The 23,980-nt window shown below is 35.6% G+C and overlaps 3 protein-coding genes across 5 annotated transcripts; 2 read left to right on the forward strand and 1 right to left on the reverse strand.

Annotated features, from left to right (window-relative positions):
* The first annotated feature begins 99 nt into the window (after positions 1-99).
* On the forward strand, positions 100-6,880 carry LOC21397317 (leucine--tRNA ligase, chloroplastic/mitochondrial). The gene is made up of 20 exons (XM_010100867.2): positions 100-501; positions 1,029-1,173; positions 1,271-1,327; positions 1,538-1,657; positions 1,743-1,847; positions 1,970-2,193; positions 2,332-2,398; positions 2,491-2,645; positions 2,756-3,020; positions 3,122-3,316; positions 3,561-3,640; positions 3,833-3,895; positions 4,029-4,110; positions 4,351-4,428; positions 4,541-4,642; positions 4,773-4,945; positions 5,080-5,257; positions 5,632-5,709; positions 5,867-5,998; positions 6,267-6,880. Exons 1-20 carry the CDS (start codon positions 104-106, stop codon positions 6,510-6,512), a joined length of 2,943 nt encoding a protein of 980 aa, XP_010099169.1. The 5' UTR covers positions 100-103; the 3' UTR covers positions 6,513-6,880.
* A 1,908-nt stretch (positions 6,881-8,788) lies between these two features.
* Positions 8,789-13,857, forward strand: LOC21397318. Of its 3 annotated transcripts, none has more exons than XM_024167414.1 (11): positions 8,789-8,881; positions 9,176-9,453; positions 9,546-9,662; positions 10,102-10,202; positions 10,590-10,661; positions 10,842-10,923; positions 11,045-11,125; positions 11,649-11,690; positions 12,019-12,078; positions 12,256-12,402; positions 13,320-13,857. In XM_024167414.1, the coding sequence occupies exons 2-11, from the start codon at positions 9,184-9,186 to the stop codon at positions 13,497-13,499; spliced, it is 1,152 nt and encodes a 383-aa protein (XP_024023182.1). In that variant the 5' UTR covers positions 8,789-8,881; positions 9,176-9,183; the 3' UTR covers positions 13,500-13,857. The 3 variants fall into 3 exon arrangements, with proteins under 3 accessions (XP_024023182.1, XP_024023181.1, XP_024023180.1); XM_024167413.1 differs by lacking the exon at positions 8,789-8,881 and adding an exon at positions 8,894-9,052; XM_024167412.1 differs by lacking the exon at positions 8,789-8,881 and adding an exon at positions 8,894-9,073 and having other exon boundaries at positions 13,320-13,856.
* Positions 13,858-13,960: 103 nt separating this feature from the next.
* On the reverse strand, positions 13,961-16,810 carry LOC21397319 (peroxidase 29). Its single transcript, XM_024167435.1, has 3 exons — positions 16,640-16,810; positions 15,856-16,216; positions 13,961-14,358 (listed from the first exon to the last, which is right to left on the reverse strand). The coding sequence occupies exons 1-3, from the start codon at positions 16,808-16,810 to the stop codon at positions 13,961-13,963; spliced, it is 930 nt and encodes a 309-aa protein (XP_024023203.1).
* Between the last annotated feature and the right edge of the window lie 7,170 nt (positions 16,811-23,980).

A 23,980-nucleotide genomic window follows, 5' to 3' on the forward strand; every position in this document is an offset into this window, starting at 1 on the left:
CAGATAGATCATCTCACATTCTCGTCCACTAGGCCCAGCTGTTACTCAAACATCTTCATACACTTCTTCTTCTTCTTCTTCTTCTTCTTCGTGAGATGCAAAGATGAATTCACAGCATTTGCATTTACGTCTCCATATGCAAGCGCTTTCGCCATCTCCGATTCGCACGGGCTCACTTCACCCTCCTCGGAAATTCTCCAAGACCACGACCAACAACGTTGTAAAAAGCAAATTATTTCTTAGATTATGCAATAAAACCTTTGATTTCGGAGTCTGTGGTAGTTCTAGAGGAGTGATTAGATGCTCAGTGGCTAAGGAAGCGGGGATCGAAGAAGAGCAGAAGCAGCAGCAGCAATTGGGGGTTAGAAGGGCTTACCCTTTCCATGAAATAGAGCCCAAATGGCAGCGATTTTGGGACGATAATTTCACTTTTCGAACTCCCGGTGATGTCGATACTTCCAAACCCAAATTTTATGTCCTTGATATGTTTCCTTATCCCAGGTTTCTCCATTTCTCTACTCTATTATGTTTAATTTTCTGTGCAAGCTGTTGGAAAAAATGATTATTTTTAAGAACAGTTTTATTATAACCACCTTAAAAGAATTTGTGAGTTCTGCTTTTGAATGTTGGGGTTATTATGAAACTTGGGTTGACTTGCATTATATGTGTGTCTATGATTGGTCATGGCTGTATGTGCGATAAAACTTGTTTATCTGGGTTTTGTGAGCTCTTAAAAAGTTTTGTGTTTGTTCATTTGGGTCAGTCAATTGTTGCAAGCTGTTAAAATTGTAGCAAAGACGAGGACACAGATGTTTATTGCAGAAAAGATGAACTTTTTTTCCTCTTTTAGGACTACTTGAAAAGAATGTCTAAATTTTCACTTGAGTGTTTGGGGTATTATGAAACTTGGGTTAGTTGCATTATACGTGTCTATGATTGGGCATGCCTATGTGTGCTAAAACTGGTTAATCTTTGTTTTGTGGGATGTTAACAGTTGTTTGTTTGCTCATTTGGGTCAATTGTTGCAGTGGAGCTGGGTTACATGTTGGTCATCCACTAGGATATACAGCCACCGACATTCTTGCTAGGTTCAAACGTATGCAGGGTTACAATGTTTTGCATCCCATGGGATGGGATGCTTTTGGGTTGCCTGCGGAGCAATATGCTATTGAGGTCCTTCTCTTTTAGTCCCATGACATGGTTTACGGTAGTTTGAATTGTTGTAGTGGGTATGGGCATTTATCTGGTGCTTGGCATTTGTGTCTTGCAGACCGGAACCCACCCAAAGATCACAACCGAGAGGAACATTAACCGCTTCCGAACCCAGGTTGTCAAATGCTCTTTTCTTTTTAATCTTTTTATAAACAGAAAAGATTCCTTTTGTTATTGTTTTGTGATGGATGCAAAACATTCTTTCAAGTCAATTGACGCATGTGGTGAATCACTGATAAGATATATATCGGATGTTGCTATCTTAGTTTTTGGTTGATGGTGTCATTTGTTTTCTTTGAACTAACATTTCACGTTTGCTTTGTAGCTTAAATCATTAGGCTTCTCTTATGACTGGAATCGAGAGATTTCTACGATACAACCAGACTATTATAAATGGACACAATGGATCTTTCTTCAGCTGTTAAAGAGGGGATTGGCATATCAGGTATACATACTATCTAACTTGCAGAGGTGCTTTGCCAATTCCTTGTACAGAAGGAAAAATAATACAAGTCCACTTATGTTTTCAGGCTGAAGTGCCTGTCAATTGGTGTCCTGCTCTTGGCACTGTGTTAGCAAATGAGGAGGTGGTGGATGGTGTGAGTGAGCGTGGGGGTCATCCAGTCATAAGAAAGGTATGTGTTGCCTTTTATGAATACCATTCTATAAGCCACCAAAGTCACGAAACTTCCATAGTTTAATTCCGAATTTTGGATGGTTTTATAATTTTACAGTGTCATTGTTTATTACCAAGCAGCCAATGCGGCAATGGATGCTAAGGATTACTGCGTATGCTGATCGTCTTCTCGAAGACTTAGATGACCTTGACTGGCCTGAAAGTGTAAAAGACATGCAAAGGAACTGGATTGGGAGGTCAGAAGGGGCTGAGATGGAATTTCCTGTTCTTAGCAGTGAGGGACAGGAAAGAGACATAAAGATTGAAATTTATACTACAAGGCCAGACACCATATTTGGAGCAACGTAATAAATCACAACCTTTCTTCCTATCTTGTAATTTAATAAACTTAATGCATTTAGTGTAATTGCACATGTAATCTTTTGAAAGACACTCTCTGCATTATGAATATATGACTATTTTTAATTGGTTTTTGCCTGCAGCTACTTAGTCATGGCACCAGAGCATCCCTTGTTGCCATCAATAATGACGCCAGACCAGATAAAAAATGTAAGTTCATTTATTTCTTTGCCCAATTTGTTGTTCTCTCTCTCTCTCGCTCTCTTTTTTCGTGGGTAATTGGAAGGCCTCACTAAACACAGGTGGAAGAGTACATAGATATTGCCTCAAGAAAGAGTGATCTTGAGAGGACTGAGCTTCAGAAGGAAAAAACTGGGGTCTTTAGTGGCTGCTATGCAAAAAATCCAGTTAATGGGGAAGCAATCCCGATATGGGTGGCGGATTACGTATTGGGAAGGTGTGTTTTCCTAGGTTGTTTTTGCTTTTTTAATTTACAAATCTTTATCTTGAACATTTGGAGAATTTCTCTCCTCTACAAGGGTGAGATGTGATTTTGTTGTGATGCAGTTATGGAACAGGGGCAATTATGGCAGTGCCTGCACATGATACTCGTGACTATGAGTTTGCTTCAAAATATGACATCTCCATTCGTTGGGTTGTGACACCAGAAGATAAAAAACTCGGTGATTCTGGAAAAGCTTTTTCAGGCGAAGGCATGGTTATAAACTCTTCAAGTTCAACATATGGACTTGATATCAATGGCTTGCACAGCAAAGGAGCTGCTTCCAAAGTAATTGAATGGGCTGAGAAAACTGGAAAAGGAAAGAAAAAGGTGGTTCTCAGTGGACTTATGTTTATTATTCTTGGGTTTGGTCATTACTAGCATGCATAGACAGGATATGATCTTTACTGGGCATACTCATCCTTGTTTAGGTTAACTACAAATTGAGGGACTGGCTTTTTGCTCGGCAACGATATTGGGGGGAACCTATTCCTGTTGTTTTCTTTGATGACACTGGTGAGAGCGTTCCACTTCTAGAAACTGACCTGCCCCTAAGGCTACCTGAGTTAGATGATTTTACTCCTACTGGAACAGGGGAACCACCATTGTCAAAAGCAGAGTCTTGGGTATGTCGGTCTTCTCTGCCTATTATTTTTCTGTCCGTTTGATAATGTACTGAAGAGACTTGTGTTCTGTAACTTTATATGTTTATGTTTCTGATATGTGCAAAATGTTTTCAATTGGCTGCTGAGGACAAGACATGAAAGGTTTATTTTATCTATCAAATTTGTTTTTCAACTGATTTCTCTGTCTCCCTTTCTGGTTGCTTTCTGAAATTTACATGCCTAGAATTCTCTCGCTTGTTCTTAGGTTAAAACAAAAGATCCTGTATCTGGAAAACCTGCTAGACGAGAAACAAGCACAATGCCACAATGGGCTGGTTCTTGCTGGTAATGTCTAGCCATGAATAGTTAGCCTTTCTTTGTAAGCCCTCAACTCTAATGAATATTGAATGAAACTTGATGTCAATAAAATTTGATTTCTCTGCAAATCTTTGTTCCTTTCAAGGATGGATTATGAATGTAAAATGCTGGAAATTCACGTGAGATATTAAACTTAGGTACTTTTATACTCATGTCTAGGTACTATTTGAGATTTATGGACCCGAGAAATTCGAAAGAATTGGTTGCAAAGTCAAAAGAAAAGTAAGCATTCATTTCCCATGTAATTTATCTTGTTTTAATGCATAATGGTTACTTTTATTACCTCTTTTAAATATATAATATTATGAATTATAATTCTTTTCCTGGACTTTCTAAGCTCTTCTTCATTTTGCAGATACTGGAGTCCTGTTGATGTGTATGTTGGTGGTGCTGAACACGCAGTTCTCCATCTGCTTTATTCTAGGTTTTGGCACAAGGTCTGTTAACCAAATTTTTGTCGTAAATCCAAAATATGAAGATAGCTAGGGTCTTATTATTTTGACCTACTACCAACAGAGAAATGCAGTTGATAGTCCAAACTAATATCTGTTGTCGATAATGCTTCTGGCGGAACCTACTTTTGCTATAGAAAAGATCATGTATGACGAATTTATAATTCAGACTTGTTTTGTCGTAATTCCATAAACATACTTGTTGATTGAGCTTCCACATTTCAGGTTCTCTATGATATTGGCATTGTATCTACCAAAGAACCTTTCAAGTGCGTGATAAACCAGGGAATTATTCTTGGGGAAGTAAGTTTAAGTTGTTTCTCTACTTATCAAAAAAAAAAAAAAAGTTTTTGTTTCTTGATATTCACTGTTCAGTAATTCTTGATCATGTGTCCCTAATCCTTCAAAATTGCAGGTTCAATACATGGCTTGCAGGGATCCGGATGGGAATCTTATCTCTGCAGAATCCGCTGAAACAATGGGTGAATATAATCAAGAAAAGATCCCAGAGGAAGAGGTAGTTTCTTGGATGACTCAAACATTTACTTCGCCTATGATAAGTTGATGATAGAGAAGAGAAGAGACTAATAAGTTTCCGATGTTTTATTTTTCATTTTTTTAACAGATTTATGATTTTCCTTCTTCAGGTCATGAAATCTGGAGATTCTTTTGTCCTGAAAGACAATCCAGAAATTCGTTTGATTGCCCGTGCCCATAAAATGAGCAAGAGTAGGGGAAATGTTGTTAATCCTGATGATGTTGTTTCTGAATATGGCGCAGACTCACTTCGATTATATGAAATGTTCATGGGTCCACTTAGGTGGGCTTTTGTTTCAATTTTCTTTAATTATTTTGCTTGTGCCTCAATTTTATGATCACTCAGTATCTCTTTTGGCATGAACAACCAACAAATGCTGTTTTCTTCTTTGATGTTTTACTACATTCCACTTCTAGAGACTCGAAAACATGGAATACTAGCGGCATTGAAGGTGTTCATCGTTTTCTGGGAAGAACTTGGAGGCTGATTGTTGGTTCACCTTTACCTGATGGTACATTCCAGGATGGAACAGTGGTGGTTGATGAGAAACCTACACTGGAACAACTTCGTTCTCTCCATAAATGCATTGCAAAGGTGATATGGAGTTCTGTCCTGTGTTTTGGTCACATTTATTGATCTGTTTTTCTTTTCCTTCCTTTTTTCTCTAGTCTGAGTTGTTGGAATGCAATGTGCATGCATGTTATTGTATAGCTTTTTCACTTGTGTTTTAGTAACCTGCAATTCGAAGAATGTAAACACAACATATACTTTCCATTTAAGATTACTGGTGTACAATATGCTTTCTATTTCTTCAAAAACTTCAGCTGATGCATTTTTGTAATAGGCTGTGGTTTGAAGAAAATAAAAACACAGCCGAGAAATCATTAGACTTGTGATAAAACAATGCATGTCTCCACTAATAGCCAACTGCAAAGTGTTTTAACCAATGAACTGTTCCTAATTTTCAGGTAACAGAGGAAATTGAAGGAACTCGATTCAACACTGGGATTTCAGCAATGATGGAATTTATTAATGTGGCTTATAAGGTTCGTTAAATCATTTGGAACAGTGTGTACTTGATAGATCATGATTGTTGTTTCTTTTGTGGCAAGCAATCATTCTTCTTGCTTGTTTCCAATTTGGTTTCAGTATGATGATTATGCCGTTTGATGATCTTATTAATTGTGATATGAATATTGATAGTGGGATAAACATCCAAGATCTATTATCAAAGCATTTGTTCTGTTGCTTTCGCCATATGCGCCTCACATGGCCGAAGAGCTTTGGTTTCGTCTGGGACACACAGAGTCATTGGCTTATGAGCCTTTTCCCAAGGTTTTGTATCCACTTTTCTTCACACGACTACTTATTATGTGACTGGATAATTTTCATTGTCTCAGATTTTTTTTTTGGGTCAATTTATGACAAAAATGTTGTCATTCCATATTCTAAACGACCAAAACATTTTGCTATGCAGAAAACGAGAAATACTAATCGCTGATCATCACAGTTTTTCTACCCAGTTAGAAATTGACATGTAATGAATAAAATTGCTGAAAAACAGACTTTGTCTAAGGTGGTAACTGTTGAAATTTAATTGCAGGCTGATCCGGCTTACTCGAAAGAATCCACCATTGTCTTGCCAGTTCAGATTAATGGCAAGACAAGGGGTACCGTCCAGGTAGAAGAGACATGCACAGAGGAGGATGCTTTTCAGTTGGCATCACAGGACGAAAAACTATCCAAGTATTTGAGTGGCAGATCAATCAAGAAGATAATTTTTGTCCCCGGCAAGATCTTGAATGTTATTCTGGACCGCGAAAACACCAAGGTGGGTGTTAGCCGTTAGTTCTCGATCTTCATCACTTGTATAGGTTCACTCTTTTTTGCGAAAGAAGGCACTTTAGAAATATAGGGGTGACACTGAAAAGTGGCAAGAACAAACTCTCGCCAGATTGAGAGTCTCTTGGTTGATCCATGGTTAAGAAAAGAAGCTTTCTCGGCTGTATTGATCGTTACAGCCGCTCCAAAGAGGTAGGATTCAGGAAAGAGGTCCTATAAAGAATTGCTCTGGAAGAAAAGTGTGGTTTCATTCAATGTGTTTAATGGCATGTTACAAAAATTTTGCAGGGCACATATATTATTCTTTTGAAAAATGCCCTATAGATAATAGGTGTATTTATTTGCTTTTAAAGCTTTATGATTATGATGATTGATTGGTGCATTCAATTTAAAACCTAAGCTAGATTCACCTAAAAAAAAAAAAAGAGAAAGAAAAAGAGAGGTTAGTAGTACGATTGGGATTGGGGAGGTCAATAGGTGGTCGGCGATTAAGTTTTAGGTTTTGACTTCTTATATTTATATTGATAAGGACTTTCTCGAGACCGGTTTACTGATAAGATCAGTTTTTAACTGTTGAATCTAATTAAAATTATATTAAATTAAAAAAGTGTGTAAAAAAATAATTTTTAATATACATTGAACAGTTAAAAAATAAATAATTATCGGTAGTTCGTTTTCTTCGATCCTCCCGTAAAATATAGGGAGTAACAAGTTCTTCAAATTTGCCGGTTGATGACGGTTTCAAAAGATCTTCCTCGTACGCGGTGGACCTCTTAATTCCGTATCTTCTATGATTGGTGAACTACTTATTAAATTGACTTTGACTCTTCCGGCCTCCTGGTCCTGATTTCTAATTTAATATAAATTTATTTGTAAGGGCATGAATTTATATTTTATTCAAAGAAAAAAAGATTTTATATTTTAATAGCAGTGCGGGGGAAAAGAAGGTTTCTAGGGAGAATATAAATATTCAAACATAAATAAGGGGGGGGGGGAAAAAAAACGTAGGGAGCAACGTAATGTTACATTTGCAAACGTATGGAGTAACTATTTTCTACGTGAAATTTTTCGAAAAGGTTTTGCCAATGTTTGATTCTTCGCTACAAATCAACTCTTTGCAAAAAAAAGGAAATTGTACTCCATTTCCCTCGGGCAATAAAAAGGAGAATGGAACCTCTCGTTTGATTTATAGATTAGAATCATTTTTTATTTATGTGTGTTTTTTATAAGAGAAAATACTATAAAGAACTATGAATCATGATTTAATTAGGAAACGAATTTTCCAACCAAACGAGTTAGTACAATAAGTAAAATTCTTTAGCACTGATATTGAGAATAGGATAACTTGCGAATATGTAAGTTGGATTCCTTTAAGCGTCTTGAATTAGTTGGAAGTAAAAGCATGTTTGCAAACTTTTCAATATTAAATTACGAATGAAGTGATTTTTTTAAAAAGAAAAATGGAGTTTTTTTAGTAGACCATTCTTACCAGTAGATAATGTTAAAATCTCATTAAGTTAAAAAAGTATGTAAAACAGATAATTTTTAATATAAATTAACAGTTAATAAAAAATTATTAGTTATTAATTTTTTCTGATGCTATTAGAAATGCTAAGAAAATAATAATAAAAAGAAAGTTGCGAGTGGTGGGGCGCGTTTGGAATTCGTTCTAAAATGAATTTATTTTTTGTATGAAAATGAAAATGAAAACGTTTTCAATCTTAGACATAAATCATTTTTAAAAATGCGTTTGGTAATTTTATCAAGAGATTATTTTCAGTATAAAAAAACTCATCAATGTCTATATTTTTCTCTCTGCTTGAGAGAGGAGAACATGAAAATAAAAAATGAAAAACGACTAAAAGTCGTTTTTCATTTCTCTCTCATTTTATACTAAATTAAAAAATCATTTTTATTTACATTTTTTGTCTTTATTAAATCAAATGCCGTTTTAAAAACACTTTTATTTTTATTTTTTTTAAAAATATAAAAAATAAAAATGAGATCAATTTTAAATACGGTCGTGTATTCTTTAACCGATACGAATGCCCTGGATTAGACTTTTGGCAGTGGCCAATGGGATTAGCGAAAACCTTTATCACTCCCATGTGGTCCTGTCTTCTCCAAGTCTCCACTTAAATTTTATAATTAAACAAAAATTAAGAACAGAATAAACAAACAATTAAAAAAATGGATTTTTTTTTTCGATTTTAACGGGCGGTAGTGTAATGAAATTCTAACAGGTGTACTTTCAAGAGAAGGAAAGGAAAGATCTAGTATCGGACACCTCACGCGCTTTCCGCCATGTGAACCGTGAAAAAGACTTCTCCAGCTCCCCAAGAGCGTACGCAATCCGAAACGATGACGTTTCTTCTGGTTCAACTCTTCTCAGTTCGTTGTTTCATTTTCATTTCATTTCATTGCTTGTCTTATCATATCATTCCACATCTCTCCCACTCAAAGGCCAAAGCTTTGAAATAAGAAAAACAGATTCCAAGAGATACATACAGAAATCTCCTCCAATCGTTTTCTTCTAAATGCCCCTCTGTAATCATAATTCCCTTCAATGTATTTTCTTCCCCATTCTCTGTTTATCTTTTTAATCTTTTTTTTTTTTTTTTTGGTTCTTCTTAATTGTGATATAATTTTTTATAAAAAAAATGGTTTCAGGAAGAAGCATGACCAAGAAATCCCCGCCAGTAGCCACGCGCCACGTACTATGGCTGAGCTGGAAGCTGGTGGTCATCCTCTCCGTCTTCCTCTGCCTCCTCGCTCTCTTCCGCCTCCACTCGCAGCCCGGCTTCCCATATTCTCCTTCTTCTTCAATTTCTAGCGCGAGATCTCGTCTTTATCGCGATAACGTCTTCGCCGGGCCCCCCAAGATCGCCTTCCTCTTCCTCGCGCGCCGCAATCTCCCGCTCGATTTTTTCTGGGAGAGTTTCTTTGAGGTTTTCGTCCTTCCTTCTCTCTCTCTCTCTCTCTCTACTTTCTCGGGAAATTGATTCTGTTTCTGAGTCTTCTTGTTTGCTTCTGTTTGCAGAACGCTGATGCGGCCAACTTTTCGATTTATGTTCACTCGGCGCCGGGATTGGCGTTCGATGAGTCCACGACGAGGTCGCATTTCTTCCACGGCCGCCAATTGCGGAATAGCATTCAGGTGATTAATCAGTTTCGCTTTTCTGTTTGCTTGCCGAGAAAATCGTATGCAGTTTAAGCTCGCTGTCTGCTGTTTACTGCTGTCAGTTCGCGCTAGGTTGAGTAGAGTGCAGATTTTCATGTTTCAAGTCTAAAGTTTTCATTTTTTTAAGTATATTTTCTGTTCTTGTTACTTAGGAAAAAAAAAAAGAAACAATTAAAGTACAGTTTCGCTTTTCTGTTTGCTTGCCGAGAAAATCGTATACAGTTTAAGCTCGCTGTCTGCTGTTTACTGCTGTCAGTTCGCGCTAGGTTGAGTAGAGTGCAGATTTTCATGTTTCAAGTATAAAGTTTTCATTTTTTTAAGTATATTTTCTGTTCTTGTTACTTAGGAAAAAAAAAAGAGACAATTAAAGTACAGTTTTGATATCTTTTTTTTTTTGGGTGTTCATGAATTGCAGGTAGGTTGGGGAGAGTCCACTATGATCCAAGCAGAAAGGTTGCTTCTTGAAGCGGCTCTTGAGGATCCGGCAAATCAGAGATTCGTTCTTCTATCTGATAGGTTAGTTTTTGGCAACTCTCTGGTTTCACTGAATCCGAGCTTTGTTCCAAAGCTTAAAAATGTTGCCTGTGACTTAAACATTACTAACATCTAACTCTATTTAATGAAAAATCTTTAATCTTTTTAATTAAAAAGCAAAACTTAGTTAGCTTGATGATTTTAGGTTTCCTTAGCGTGATATGTAAAGTCTTGCTAGCAAAATCTTAACGTGTAGAAAGTAGCTCACATTATAGTCTATAGGTCAGTGATTGTGTGTGCACGAACTTGGGGTTAGGGAATTTGATCACCTCATATTTGATGTGAGTGGAATTTCTACTAGGCTAAACCTGCAATCACAGTGATTTTGTGTTTCCTTTATGCCTAAAGCTTGCTATTTTCTATGTGCAGCTGTGTTCCTCTGTACAACTTTAGCTATATATATAACTATCTGATGGCTTCCCCAAGGAGTTTTGTGGACAGGTAGATAAATTGGGTTCTTTGATTCTTGAGTTAAAGGGTACTGTTGCTTTTTAGATTGTTGACTATCAATTGAGTATTATCACCATTTTTTTTTTTGAAAAAAAAAAAAAGATTTAGGCCTTCTCTTGCTTGTAAAATGACGAAATTACAAGTTATTTAAGACATTTGTTCTTGTTGTAGCTTTCTTGATGCGAAGGAGGGACGCTACAATCGAAAAATGTCACCAAAAATACCAATGAACAAATGGCGAAAAGGATCACAAGTACATCACTTTTAAAATTTTAATCAAGTTGTTGGATTTTAAATACCATTTTTTTTTTTTTGGGTGGGTAATGTCCTGATCTATCATCTATGTTCTTGCCTTTTCTCTTTGGGCATTTCAGTGGATCACCTTGATAAGAAGACATGTGGAGGTCATAGTAGATGACGAGGTTGTCTTTCCAGTCTTTCACAAATTTTGTGTGGTATGTATCAAGCATTGTTTTTCTTTACCGCATCAATAATAATTTATCTTTCTTTGTGTTTCTCATTTTACAATCATTCTTGTTGGATGATGCTTCAAATCTTAATTGTTTTCTTTTGACTGTCATCAAATAGAAGTTAGATTTTCAGCCTACAAGAAAGAAAATTAAAGCTAGTTTACGGCTTTACGCACAAAAACACACAGACATGCATGCATATCTGTATTCTTTCTTGAGAAAGTGTACTTATATCTATATGCCTTGCCCTGTGTGTTGCTTTTGGCTTACTAATTATCTGTAACAAAATGTCGTTCTTTGAATTCAAATTCTAGCTAGTTTGAGTTAGTTCAAGAACTCAAAAGTTTCCTATCAAAACTAAAGGCAAAAGAATGCAAGGGAACACATTTCAAATGTCTTCATCAGGAACATGCTTTCTGGAGAAAAGATAAACAATCAACATTTGTACCAAATTTCTTGTAATAGTGCAGCTTTTGTCACGCCTAACAGAATTGGTCTCACTTTGCAGCGACGTCCTCCTGTAGACACCAGAAAGGGAAAGCTGAATACTGTAAGTGTTAATTCACCCGGTTAAATTGAGAAATTAAAATTGAAGTTTCCTTTTAACTATTTGCTTATAGTTAACTCTGTAAGTCGTTTGTTCCTCCAAATTACTAGGCAACCAATGCTGATATAGTATTTTGTCATTGTCATCTAATTGACACCCATGTATGTGTACTTGATTCTGAGCTATGCTCAAAACATTTCTTTTACTTCATTTGCAACTTTTTAAGAAGATTATATTTGTAAAAACAAACTAAATTAAGCTAATGCGAATATATTTTCCTTTTAAATGAATGATTAAAGAGAGTTGAATAATGGCTTAATTACTTTTGCAGAAACTTCAGAAGCAGCACAACTGTATCCCAGATGAACACTATGTGCAGACATTGCTTGTGGTAAGCCAGATTCTCTTTTTGGTCTTGTCAAAGCGTGTTATGAGTCCCATTTCAGGCCTACTCATGTTTCTATCTCGTTCTTCTGTGAATTTTCTTGACCCATTTTGTGTTGGTAGTTCAAGATTTTCTGATTTCAATACTTAATTTTTCTTGTTCTGTTGTTTTCTTTCTTGTTAGATGAGCGAGCTTGAAAGCGAGCTTGAACGAAGAACGTTGACCTATACTCTCTGGAACCAGTCTGCAAATAAGATGGAGAATAGAGGATGGCATCCTGTTACATTTAGCTATGCAAATGCAGGCCCTCAAAAGATCAAGGAAATTAAGGTTATTTTATCGCCTTTGTTCTTCTACTTGGTTACAACGGATCTTAAACCTTTAAACATTTATTTGCTAGATATTGCTTATAGGGTACGGTAAAAGAGGCAACTTTATTTTGTACTTATGCTTAATGAAACATGTAACACAGGTGAAAGTACGAGTTAGATTGAGAGAAAAAGTCTCATCAGCTAATTAATGCAAAGAGATTCTCTCTTTTTTGTCGATTGAGATGTATTTATTTAACATCCAAAACCTGGAAAAAAAAACAGTACTGTTAGTACCTTGTTCCCTACGTACTAGAGCATAGAGTGGAATTTCATAGGAGGAGGGTAACGTAAAGCCCCGCCCTACGGGCTCCTGTAGATTCTTGTTTGCAATGCTACGAGGGCTTCCTCTCCCTCTATCTCACCTCCGGTAAGGTATGGTTGGATTAAAATCTTAAGTGAGTGGTTCACGGCGTGGACCACGAATGATGGAAAGAAACATGTCAGGGGGTTCGGGGGGATGTGCCTAACGATTCCAGATACAGGGTTGCCGGCCATTAAGCAGGAACTAGGGTATGTCTTGAAGTTTCTCTGATCACTTATGTAATTTAGAGAAATGAACAAGATTCCAGTGACAAGTGAAGTGATTCACGGGTTTGAAGCACGAACGAGGGAAAAACAATAGAACAATATATGGGGCGGGGTGTAACCAGGGGGTTCGGGGGGATGTGATGTAGCCTAAATCTTTAAACATTCAATATCAGTCTCACCTTTTAGCTTAGCATTAATGGCTTTTATTTTTTTACAAGAGCTATTTGTTTTTTTGTGGGCTATTTATTATTATTATTTTTAAATAATTCTAGATACAATCTACAATTATTTTTCTGTCCTATCTCGTCTCACTTTGTTTTCTTATTTTACTTGTGTATTTTTCTGCAGAACATCAACCATGTATACTATGAGACTGAATACAGGACAGAATGGTGCAAGACAAATTCTACATCTGTTCCCTGTTTTCTTTTCGCGAGGAAATTTTCTCAGGGTGCTGCCATGCGCCTTTTGAGCGAGGGAGTGGTTGGTGACTTCGATGCTTCTGCATTGTTAGAACCCCGTCCATGATCATTTGCTCATTTTGTTGGAGCTTACTAACCTTCAACTAACCCAGTTGAAATGATACTATTGGCTACAAATGGGAGTCCTTCATAGGCAGCAAGATATCTTTTACCATCCACGCAACAGATTTTGATACTCAAGCTAGCGTTGCTGTGGCTCATCGACTGATGTTTTCAAAAGATGAATCGGAAGATCGGGATAGATAATAGGTAGTTGAATAACGTCATTAAATTTGAAACCATCTTGAGATCTTCTGAGATAGGTGTTTATGCTTCTTGATTGTATGTGGCCCGTCACATTAGTATATTCTATACATAATTGAAAGTTCAATAGAATTATGCTCCACTCCTTGTTTTGTTCACGCTTGAGGTTGGTTTTTTTTTTTTTTGAAAGAGAAAAATTCAGAGTAAATAAGTATTCAGTTACACAGAAAAATGCCTACTTAACATCTATATTCCCCTATTTTCTTAGTTTATGCGATAGCATTGCCTCCTCACCTCACCTTCCTTATCAGTAAGAACTCTTGTAGAGGAAAGCTTGACGAAGGCAGAAGAGAAAACATGGAAGAAGTAGCTTTGGTCTGCAGCGAACCGTCTAACAACGGGCTTAGTGCGAGGGTCTCTTGAAATGCTCGCGTCTATACCGAACGAGCCCTTACCCATTAAGATATCTTTATAGTACTGGTTATCAAATGCCAATGAAGTTGAGTCATTAGGCACAAAAGTGAGATTTGTTAGAGGAACTTTTGTTGGGCATGTCAGTCTTAGTAGTGCTTTAAAGCTCCAATTCATCTGGTTACTGAGCTTTTCGTTGTACAATCTGTCTACTATGTTTATGCAGTGTCCAATACCAAGTGTATGTGCACCTGCAAATAACAATTCCCCAGCACGTCAATAACACTTAAATTAGATGTGGCAATTCGTGTCACGTGTCGTGTTTTGATAGTTTATTTTTAAATTAATAGTCAATCCAAACATGACTCGTGACACGAAATTTTTTAAAAATTGCAACATGAACACGACACGACCACTTTACAGGTTGACACGACACGAAAATGACCCATAATACGAAATTGACCCGTGACATGAAATTGACCCGTGAACTTTAAATTAACATGAAAATTGTATGCTTTTAAGTTTTTTACATATTAGAAATAACTTAAAATTCATAACACACTAAAATACAATAACATCAATTGAAATTAAGCAAATAATAGTATAAGATTTTGAGTATAACTATCATGATATCACAAGTTCATAATAAAATAAAAAATATGTAATGAAAAATATATGTATTTTTTAGTTTTTTACGAGTTTCGTGTCGTGTCCAGATTAAGCGAGTCTAACCTAAAATTGATTCGTGTCGGCCCTAATCTAAATAGAAGTAAATTCCAACAGTCACAATAACTGCATCTCTGTGCGACCAAGGAAAGAGACAAATTTAACAAAACTTGATAAATACTTTTTTTCCCCTTCCTTGTCGGCTCAAGTATGAAGATGACATTTAGGGCCGCCATGTTTTCATCATCGCCCCTCAGTTTAATGCCAATGTGTACATGGCCACACCTCATAAAGCTCGACTTGCCTTAATTGTCCGCGGAGAAAGATGACAAAAAAACACGTGAGAAAGTTACTCCTGTAAGGCTTTCCTTGGTGCTTCTTACAAAAGCTTGCTTGAATCAACCCTAACCACTAATGCCGGTACCCGCCCTAATAGGCCGGGTATGGGGCAGCTATGGGAATTATGTGTGGGCGGGTGGGGTAAGGTATAGGGACAAGAATTAGTCTCTAATTTATTTGTACATACTTTTATATGGCATGAAGGAAATAAACATAGGAGAAGAGTGATTAGTATTTTAATTTTTTGGTTCCTTTATTAGTTTTGGAATGAATTTTAGTAATTTAGTTTCGTAGCTAGGATTTAGTGCCGACACTTTTGTTTGTTATTGTTAAGGTTTAGATTTGATTTAAAATTTTTTAAGTTATTTTCATCAGAAATTTTCTAATTAATTTGATGAAATTTTCTCTCGCTTTTGATAGTATTGCAATAATTTTTCAAACTCTTCATATGTAAATGCGTAGAGTATGACCTTCAAGAAAAAAAAAGTAAGATATGAGGATAGTCGATCCGGTGGGGATTCCCCCAGAATCCTCCAGGGCTTAAGTGGGTATGGGGGCGGATTATGAGGAGTGGGGGCATACCTGCCCTGTCCCCGACCGGTTGTCATTCCTAGTCAGACTCAGACTTTGCATTAGACAATTTCAACCCAAAAAAAAAAAAAAAAAAAAAGTCTACGCCTCTCATTTGTAGCTTTCTTCTAACCATAGCTACGTTACTACTTACAATCCATTATGATCATTACCTATGATGGCAACCGATTCCTCGAGGTTCATCCCGAAGGATTTGGAAATCCGAAGCAATTCATCGACTGCTATTCCTGCTGCGGGAAGCTTGGTATCGGCCAGTTGGGAAGAACTACAAGTGACCGAGTCTTTTCTTCCGAAAGGGATCTTGATTTTAGGTCCTCCTGTTATGAACACCGATTCTTTAGCAGCTAAAGCAATTATATCAGCACAAGAAACCTGGCCAGGACACGTGATCTCCAGAATAGACTTTATATGGTTGATCACTTCCAGCCTTTTGACACCGAAGTTTCTCGACGATTCCATCTCCGATTTGCATGTCGACTCATGGGAGTACAGCAGGATAGATGCATCACATGCCTGTATTGTAACAAAACTACAAATGAAAAAAGAAAAGAAAAGAAAAGGAAAAGCACACTGCAAATTAAAGAGTTGGAATCAGATTTGGCGGTTTCATTAGAGGTCGACAGCGGTTTCGGTTTTTTGTCTCCAACAGTCTGATTGTAAATACTTCACCATTGCCACTTCGAATACAAGTACGAGCATGAATACAAGTAGGAACATAGCAAAAAAATGTGCCAAACCACAAAGCACAAGAGAAGTTACACACTACGTAAGCCAAGTAGAGATGCGGTACAATATAAGAGTAGGAGTTTTGTCATGAGTGATTTGACTCACCAACATTCAATGAGTATTCGAGATTGGAAAAGTTAAAACTCTCCTTTTACTCTCATTAATGATTAGTAAAAGAAGATGTGAAAAAAGTTTTTAACTTTCATTTACCTGAACTTGGCAGTCATGGAAGAGGAGCCTGACAAATGCCGGCGCCGCAGAAACATCAGTCAAGTAAGTTTTTAGTATCTCCGTCTTCACTATCGATTCCGCTAATGGACAAGAAAACTTATAGTAGTCATAAGCTAGTTGAGCTTTATGTATTCTAACAGAAATCCCCATTACCACAGTCACCAAAAGAAGAAATGAAGAACTCGCCATTCTTTTGTTTTTACTCATTCTCTCTCTTTTCTCTCCATCTTTCAAGAGACAACTATTTATAGATGCATTAAATGTAACAAAGTCATACAGGGTTTTACTTTTTTTTTTCCCCTTCTCTTCTTAACTGCAATAGGATTTGATAGCAACATCTTATGACTATGACCGGGCTTAAGCTTGCATGTGTGTTAGTTGAGATATGGTAGTCCCAAATTAAGTGTTGAAAAACATGTTTTGGCCCTACAATAAAGATAATATAGCCTCTTCCTAGCAATTAAATAATTCACAGTTGGCAAGCGGGAATCATGCCTGAAACTATAATTAGACAACCGTACTCAAATTATTTTTTAAGCCACACAAAAATTCAAATCAAAATATATCAATATTTGCAATATTTATGTATCAGTGTTATGTATTATACGATAAAAAAATTTGAAGTCGTTGTTTCTTTGTCAGATGCATTAAGTGATGACATTTACTCCTTGCCTTTCTCTACAAGTGCTGAGCTTCCTGGTTAGTTGGATGCGGCTAAATATGGTTGGTTTGCTCATACAAATCTAAACGCCATCCACAAAAGGGCCAGCCTTAGCATTAAGCCTTTTTTTTTTTTCTATTATTATTATCACGTATTCCTTTCCTACGCAAGTGGAGAAGGTCTTTCATTGACGTTGAACTTCGACTTTTCGCAACGATGTCTTACAGAATCCTATTTATTATCTTCTAGAGTTCTTAGCGTTCTGTTATTTACAAGAAGCAGACTTGACCTGGTTGAAAAGTGAAGAACTGAGAGTCTGAAATGAAAGTCTTATCTTAACATAAGGCGAATAATGACTATCGGAAAGTTCATGTCGTTCCATAAAGTAGGACTTTAGTTTTGTGTAAGAGCATCTCCAATGTAAAAAACACTAAGCGAATTGTAAATTTAACATTTGAGTGCAAAAAAAACTCTCCATGCAATGCTATTTGTTATGTCAAATTTCTCATATGTTATACTTTGTAGCAAATTTTCCACCAAGCATAACATATGAAAAATTTGGCATTTAGTTACTATTGGTTGAAATGTTTACTTTTTTCCTGTATATCAATGCAATTTTTACATTTTCTAGTTATTTTAAAAATAAAAGTTTACTTTTACAACTTTTAAAGCTTAACCTTTCAAATAACATTATGCATTGGAGCAAAAATAAAAATAACATACCATATCATACTTTTTGATGCTAAATATACAATGGACATTAGCATTTGCATTGGAGATGTCTAAAAACAGTAGTCTTTATGGTAGAAGATGTATTTTTACTCCACCATAAGAATTGTTGTTTTTAATCATTAGATTAGGTTTTTTAACGGTTAAATCTATGCATGTCCGCATTAAAAATTAATAGCGCGCGGCACAAAACTGTTTATATTCCAGATCAAACCGTTAAAAAATTAATCTAATGACTAAAACACCAATGCCTCTTATGGTGGAGCAAAAGGACATTCTCACTGTAAATGCACCCAACAAACACAAGGGAAAAAATTATATATAGAAAAAAATATTCCTTCCTCTTTTTTTTTTTCATATTTTTTATTTTCCATCATAATGTTAAGTTCCAAACAAAACCTTAACTAGGTTCATTCTCTAATTTGACTGTAGGTTCCCACATTTACAATAATCTGGATTTATGATAACAAATATGGGACTACAACACATATTTCCACGAGCGCGGAAAGAACCCAGAGAATCTCCCCGTGCACAAACCGGACCGACGTGCAACCGCATATGAGTAGATAAGGAGCCATGGATAGTTCCTTGCACAGTGGTCATCCACGATCCTATATTTCCGGTCTTCAGTATATCATAAAATGGCTGCCAAAATTATAAGTAAATCTTCCTCAGCCTTGTATTAAAAACAAAAGCATCTATATATATATATATATATATATAGAGAGAGAGAGAGAGAGAGAGAGAGAGAGAGAGATGATTTAAGAAGTCGACATAAATTCAAAAACTCGACCTGTGACCGTTACAAGCAGCAATTAAAAGATGAGCAAAAGAAGAACATAGAAAAAGAGGGGAGAAAAAAAAAAAAAAAAACCCTCGAAATCCTCTGGAGGCAAACTCCAACAATATGGAAGTGACTCGTAATAAACTTTCATGTGTCTTAGATATTGCAATGAATTTTGAAGCCCTTGGAAGCTTGTATAAGAAAGTCTAACAGAGCCAATCTTTAGTTTACATGTTTCGTTCATAATGTAGGGTAATAACTTGTCGTCCCAACGATGACCATAATATTCCGTTTCAAATTGTAATTTCTCAAAAAAAAAAAAAAAAAACCCAAGAGAGAAATGAAACCCTTTTTTGGGATTCCAAAACAGTGGATGGTTCAAGACGTGAATTGCTTCTACGTCACTGAAAACGAACATACATAACAATTATCATAAACAATGCTGAGAAGGCGAGAACATTTGCATGCAATATTAAAAAGAATTAGAGTAAAAATTCTTTGGTTGATTCACATGAATTGATCTCCAAGGGACCAAGTGACAGACTCATAGTAAGAATCTTCCAGAAACTAACAGAAATAGAAGCTTCGGATGGATATGTACCCAACCGTTCATCAAGTTTCTTCTAATCGTGACTGCTCAGGCATAATATTGTGAACACACACAAAGGTATATATGCCTCAAAGTTCTTATAGATTTTAATTTTCAATCCTGATGGTGAGACTTTGATGTTTATGGATAGTATAGGGATTTACAAAAGAATTTAAGTTAAAGAAGAAATAGCTTCTGAATTTGCGCAGCAACATGCTAATTAACAAGAAAAACACTTACCAACATCAACAAGTTTGGCAAACAAACGTTGCCCTTTGAGGATAAATATGTTATCAGGATTAATGTCCCCATGAACTATTCCCCATCTATGTAATATCACAACTTCAGAAATCACATCCCTACAGCAATTACAAAGTAGATGGTCAAGAAGAAAAAAAAAAACTTAAATCACGGGCCTTTTTTTAATATCCAAAAATCCCCGAACTACTTTGTGAGCTCGAGTGTGAAATATTTATAAGCCTTCCACCAAACTCTGCAATCTTTAGAAGACAGGAAATTATGGCTTTCTCACGTAAGTGCCAATTAGGTGGTTCGAAGCCCAGACCTTAAGGAAACAAACCAAAGTCCTAACCATTCCAACCAACACCAATTGAATGAAATCAAAAGCATATTAGATAAATAGAAAACTAAAAAGCTGAATAAGAATGTTTTTGCATCCCGCTAACTTCAACGTCATGTAGCAATCTAGCCCATAATCGCCTAAAGAAAATGCATTGCAGGGATTGAAAAGTAGCCGTTGAATCATGTTATAATGACTTAAAGTGAAGTGAGAAATATAGTTTATCCGGCAGCCACCATAAAATCTACTAAAGTTATGGATAGAAATTAGATACTCCATCAAGATAGATGCTAAGATCCATCCAAGTTAAATTTATTGACGATAAGATAAAATTGATTACTGTAATGGTCATGCTTTAATCACATTAAAATTACTTCTCAATAACTTACCTCACTAATTGTAATATCATAGGCGATATACAGCAGTTTGCCCCAACAAAATTGCCATGATCATAAATGTCTGGAAAGGACTTAGAACGAACAAGATCATCCAAGATGCAAATAGAACGTTCCTAAGAGACAGACAAAACATCAGTTTGATGTAATTATGTCTTGACATCCTTAGGTCCTAGTGGTCATCAAAACTCTTCAAAATAATTTGATTTTCTGTGACTTTTGTTTTTATACAACATGGGATCGAACTCACAACCCCCTAGACCTCATCCCCCGCAAACCCTCTCAGTGCAACTAGACCAACCGGTCTTAGGCTCAATTTTTCATGACTGTATGGTCCATGGATCGAACGAAAAGACAGATATATGTGTAAATAATTAACAATCCCCATGAATTTCAGTAGATCGAGATATGATGACTGGCATCTATTATAAGAAGGTAGAAATCATCATACGTCCGGGGGAATTTGAATGTGAGAACCAGTTGTTAACGAAGCACTTACACCGGAGTCTTGTAAAAGGAATTTTGGAACCTGATAAGAACTCTCCTTCCTTGCCTAGGAATTTAAATACAAAAGAGATACATCAATGGCTATAAAAGACTAAAAGAGCGCAGAAGGAAAAACGAATCAGAGAGAGAGAGAGAGCAATCCGGAAAAGGAACAGATAACAAGGGAATCTAAAAATAAGACCTGTTGCTCATACAGCTCTCTAGGCTCGCTGCTCTGAAAACAAAATACAGAAGGCATATCAAGATCTAATATTAATGGAAGAAAACAGAAAGAATGGTAATTTCATGGAACGTACATAATAATCTAGTCCTTTTGAACTCCTTATCTTCTCCACCCTTCTGGCTTCCAAGGCCTGAAAGTTTGTTTAAAAAAAAAAAGCTATTAGAAATTGAAAGAAAACAAAAGGGATAGTTAGCTTGATTTAATGACATACATTGAAGTTTCTTTCCACCTCCCGTGACGCCCACGTTGTACCACCAACTTTGCAAGAATCTCCAATTTCTTCAGAAAATAACTAAACCAAATTATAAATTGTGGCGGTACTATAACATTTACACATAGCAGTAGGAATCAAAACTCAGCAAATTAGAAGATACGATATTTCTTTTCATAATGCTCCTGAAAGAAATAAAATATCATTCACATGTGACCATGGACTTGAATTAAAAATGTTTGTACCAAGTACTTTGACCATATGTATGGTTAACATCAAACCAGCTTAGTTCGACTACAAAAATATTTTGACTTGCTGGGGCAAGGCATAAGAGCTGAAGTTAGTTTAATTGATTACTTACGTGGGGAACTTGTAAGAAGATTTTTCACATCTGATCAGCAATCTCTCCCTCATGTAGCTAAAGGAAAAACAAATAACAATATTAGAAAGAAAGCAAGCAAAAAAAAAAAAAAAAAAAAAAAAAAAAAAAAAAAAGAAAAAAAAAAAAAAAGGCAAACAGTCAAATAAATTGTTAACCATGTTTATGTAGTGATTATAGTAGTTTGAGATAGGAAATAAGAAAACCTTTTGGTCAAGAGCAATCTTGATAGATTCTGAGGCCTAACAAAGATAACATATCCAAAAGTCAAAAAGAATCAATCACTAGAAGAAACTATACATATAAATTTGCTTGTTTCTTTGGTGAATTACTCACACTATCACTTGTGATCATTGCTTGTTAACATAAATACATAAAACTTGAAAACCGAATGCAGTGAAGGAATTGACAAACCTGTTGGCCGGGAGTTCTAGAAAATAGGGCACGGAATTTGGACTAGAAGACAACCAGAAAAAATAGTAATTATAATCATTACAGTGATTAGAAAAGAAGAAAAAAGAAAAAAGAACAATAAGAAGAAGATATAGTTTACAGGTCCATAGGCGATAAAGGCTCGATTTTTAGCAGAATTCGGGATGACAGGAGTAGTCACTGCGCTGAACATGTTAATTACATGGTTGGAATATTGATCGGATGGGAGGGGAACTCCGTCTTCCAATCTCAAACTGGACAGATATAATAATGAATAAAAATCTGAAATTTTTACAGGAAGCAAAATAAAACAAGAGAATAACAAAGACATTTTGTTAATTTAAGTAAGGATTCATATGGATGCTGGACAAAATGAAAAAGAACCCACTAATAATAAATTAAAAAAAAAAAAAAAACTGGACTTGACTGTGTGTGAATCAGAAATTTAAAAGATTGACTCACTTACATAAAAATTAAAAAGGAAACAAATAAAAAAAAAGGGAAGAAGAGACTTTTGTTTCAAGGGAGATCAGAAGAAACAAAACAAGAAAAAAAGAAAAAAGAAAAAAAAAAGAAGGGTAAACCTTGCTAAAGAACTGTGCTTGGAAAGGGCAGCGGCTGAGGGAGATGGTCGCATCTCAGCTGAAGAAGTGAGAAATGGTAAATGAAAGAGAGTGAGGCGGTAGAGGATTTGCCGCCACGATCCATGTGACTTTAAACTCTCTCTTGCTTGAGTATAAAGAAATTTTGTTTGGGATTAATTTCATTAATATATCTTAATTTTGCACGTTATAAATATGCACATAAATTTTAAAAAGGATTCATTTCGTCTCTGAACTATGAAAAGTGGTTCAAACATCCTTAAAATAATGTTATTTTATAAATTCTCTTTGAATTATTAATTTTTGAATTATTAATTTTGTGTTAGTTTATTTTTCAATTTTTTAAACTGTAACGGTGTGATAAATTGACACAAAAGAATAATTTATGGAGCAAATTAATTTAAAATCAATAGTTTAGAGGCATTTATAAAAAGATAAGTAGGGTCACATAATTATTTTGTTAGTTTTATAAATGTAGGGGACATTTTAAATTAGAAAGTAATTTAGGGGCAAAATGAACATTTTTCAAAATTTGAGGGGCATATTAAACAATGTACAAAATTCAGGGCATGAAAGTAATCCTTGGGTTTCATGAAATGACATGTCAGTTGCAGATTGGCGTTTAAAAACTTTCCATCATTTCAGTTGACAAAATGATATGTAAGTCGAGTTTTACATCCTTTAATTTTTTCAACGACCTGTCGTTACGTGTGTATGTATAGAAGTTTTGGGATGCGTTTACCAAACCATAAAGGAACGTAACAGGAAAGAAAAATTTAGTAGTATGATTAAAGGTCATTAATGTCATTTCATGTGTTTACTTAACTATTAGATCGTGTAATGAGAAATAACCTCATTCTTTTTCTTATGTTTACTAAAATTAGGAATAGCAATGTTATTGTAATGACCGGAAAAAATTTAGGTCTAATCCGGATAGTCCGGTATTTGACCGAAATCCTTTCCGGAATAGTAAGTAGTAGAATTTTGATGTAATCAAGAAAATATTATGTAGAAACTTTATGTACAGGGTAAAATTTCTTGAGATATGTAAAGTTATAATACGAATATTCTTACAAGGAAACTTCGTAAATATCAATTATGAATAGTGAAATATCAGTTAAAAGTTAAAAATTTTAGCTGGTACATTTTAGTTATGAAAAACTAAAATATTTAGTTTGTGACCAAATGACCAGTTAGAAAAAGAGTAGAAATATTAGAAAGAAAATAG

Source organism: Morus notabilis, unplaced genomic scaffold (genome assembly GCF_000414095.1).
Source record: "Morus notabilis unplaced genomic scaffold, ASM41409v2 Scaffold1292, whole genome shotgun sequence".
Classification (NCBI taxonomy): Eukaryota; Viridiplantae; Streptophyta; class Magnoliopsida; order Rosales; family Moraceae; genus Morus; species Morus notabilis.

What these genes read in the sequence shown, in the direction of transcription:
- LOC21397317 (XM_010100867.2), top strand. Translation starts at nt 104, where the DNA reads ATGAATTCACAGCATTTGCATTTACGTCTCCATATGCAAGCGCTTTCG. An exon ending in GCGGATTACGTATTGGGAAG is followed by an intron (nt 2,646 to 2,755) that starts GTGTGTTTTCCT and finishes GTTGTGATGCAG; the next exon opens with TTATGGAACAGGGGCAATTA. An exon ending in ATTCTAGGTTTTGGCACAAG is followed by an intron (nt 4,111 to 4,350) that starts GTCTGTTAACCA and finishes TCCACATTTCAG; the next exon opens with GTTCTCTATGATATTGGCAT.
- LOC21397318 (XM_024167414.1), top strand. Translation starts at nt 9,184, where the DNA reads ATGACCAAGAAATCCCCGCCAGTAGCCACGCGCCACGTACTATGGCTG. An exon ending in TCTGGGAGAGTTTCTTTGAG is followed by an intron (nt 9,454 to 9,545) that starts GTTTTCGTCCTT and finishes TTCTGTTTGCAG; the next exon opens with AACGCTGATGCGGCCAACTT. An exon ending in ATGTGCAGACATTGCTTGTG is followed by an intron (nt 12,079 to 12,255) that starts GTAAGCCAGATT and finishes CTTTCTTGTTAG; the next exon opens with ATGAGCGAGCTTGAAAGCGA.
- LOC21397319 (XM_024167435.1), bottom strand. Translation starts at nt 16,810, where the DNA reads ATGGGGATTTCTGTTAGAATACATAAAGCTCAACTAGCTTATGACTAC. An exon ending in TCCATGACTGCCAAGTTCAG is followed by an intron (nt 16,217 to 16,639) that starts GTAAATGAAAGT and finishes GTTACAATACAG; the next exon opens with GCATGTGATGCATCTATCCT. An exon ending in GGAATCGGTTGCCATCATAG is followed by an intron (nt 14,359 to 15,855) that starts GTAATGATCATA and finishes TGTTATTTGCAG; the next exon opens with GTGCACATACACTTGGTATT.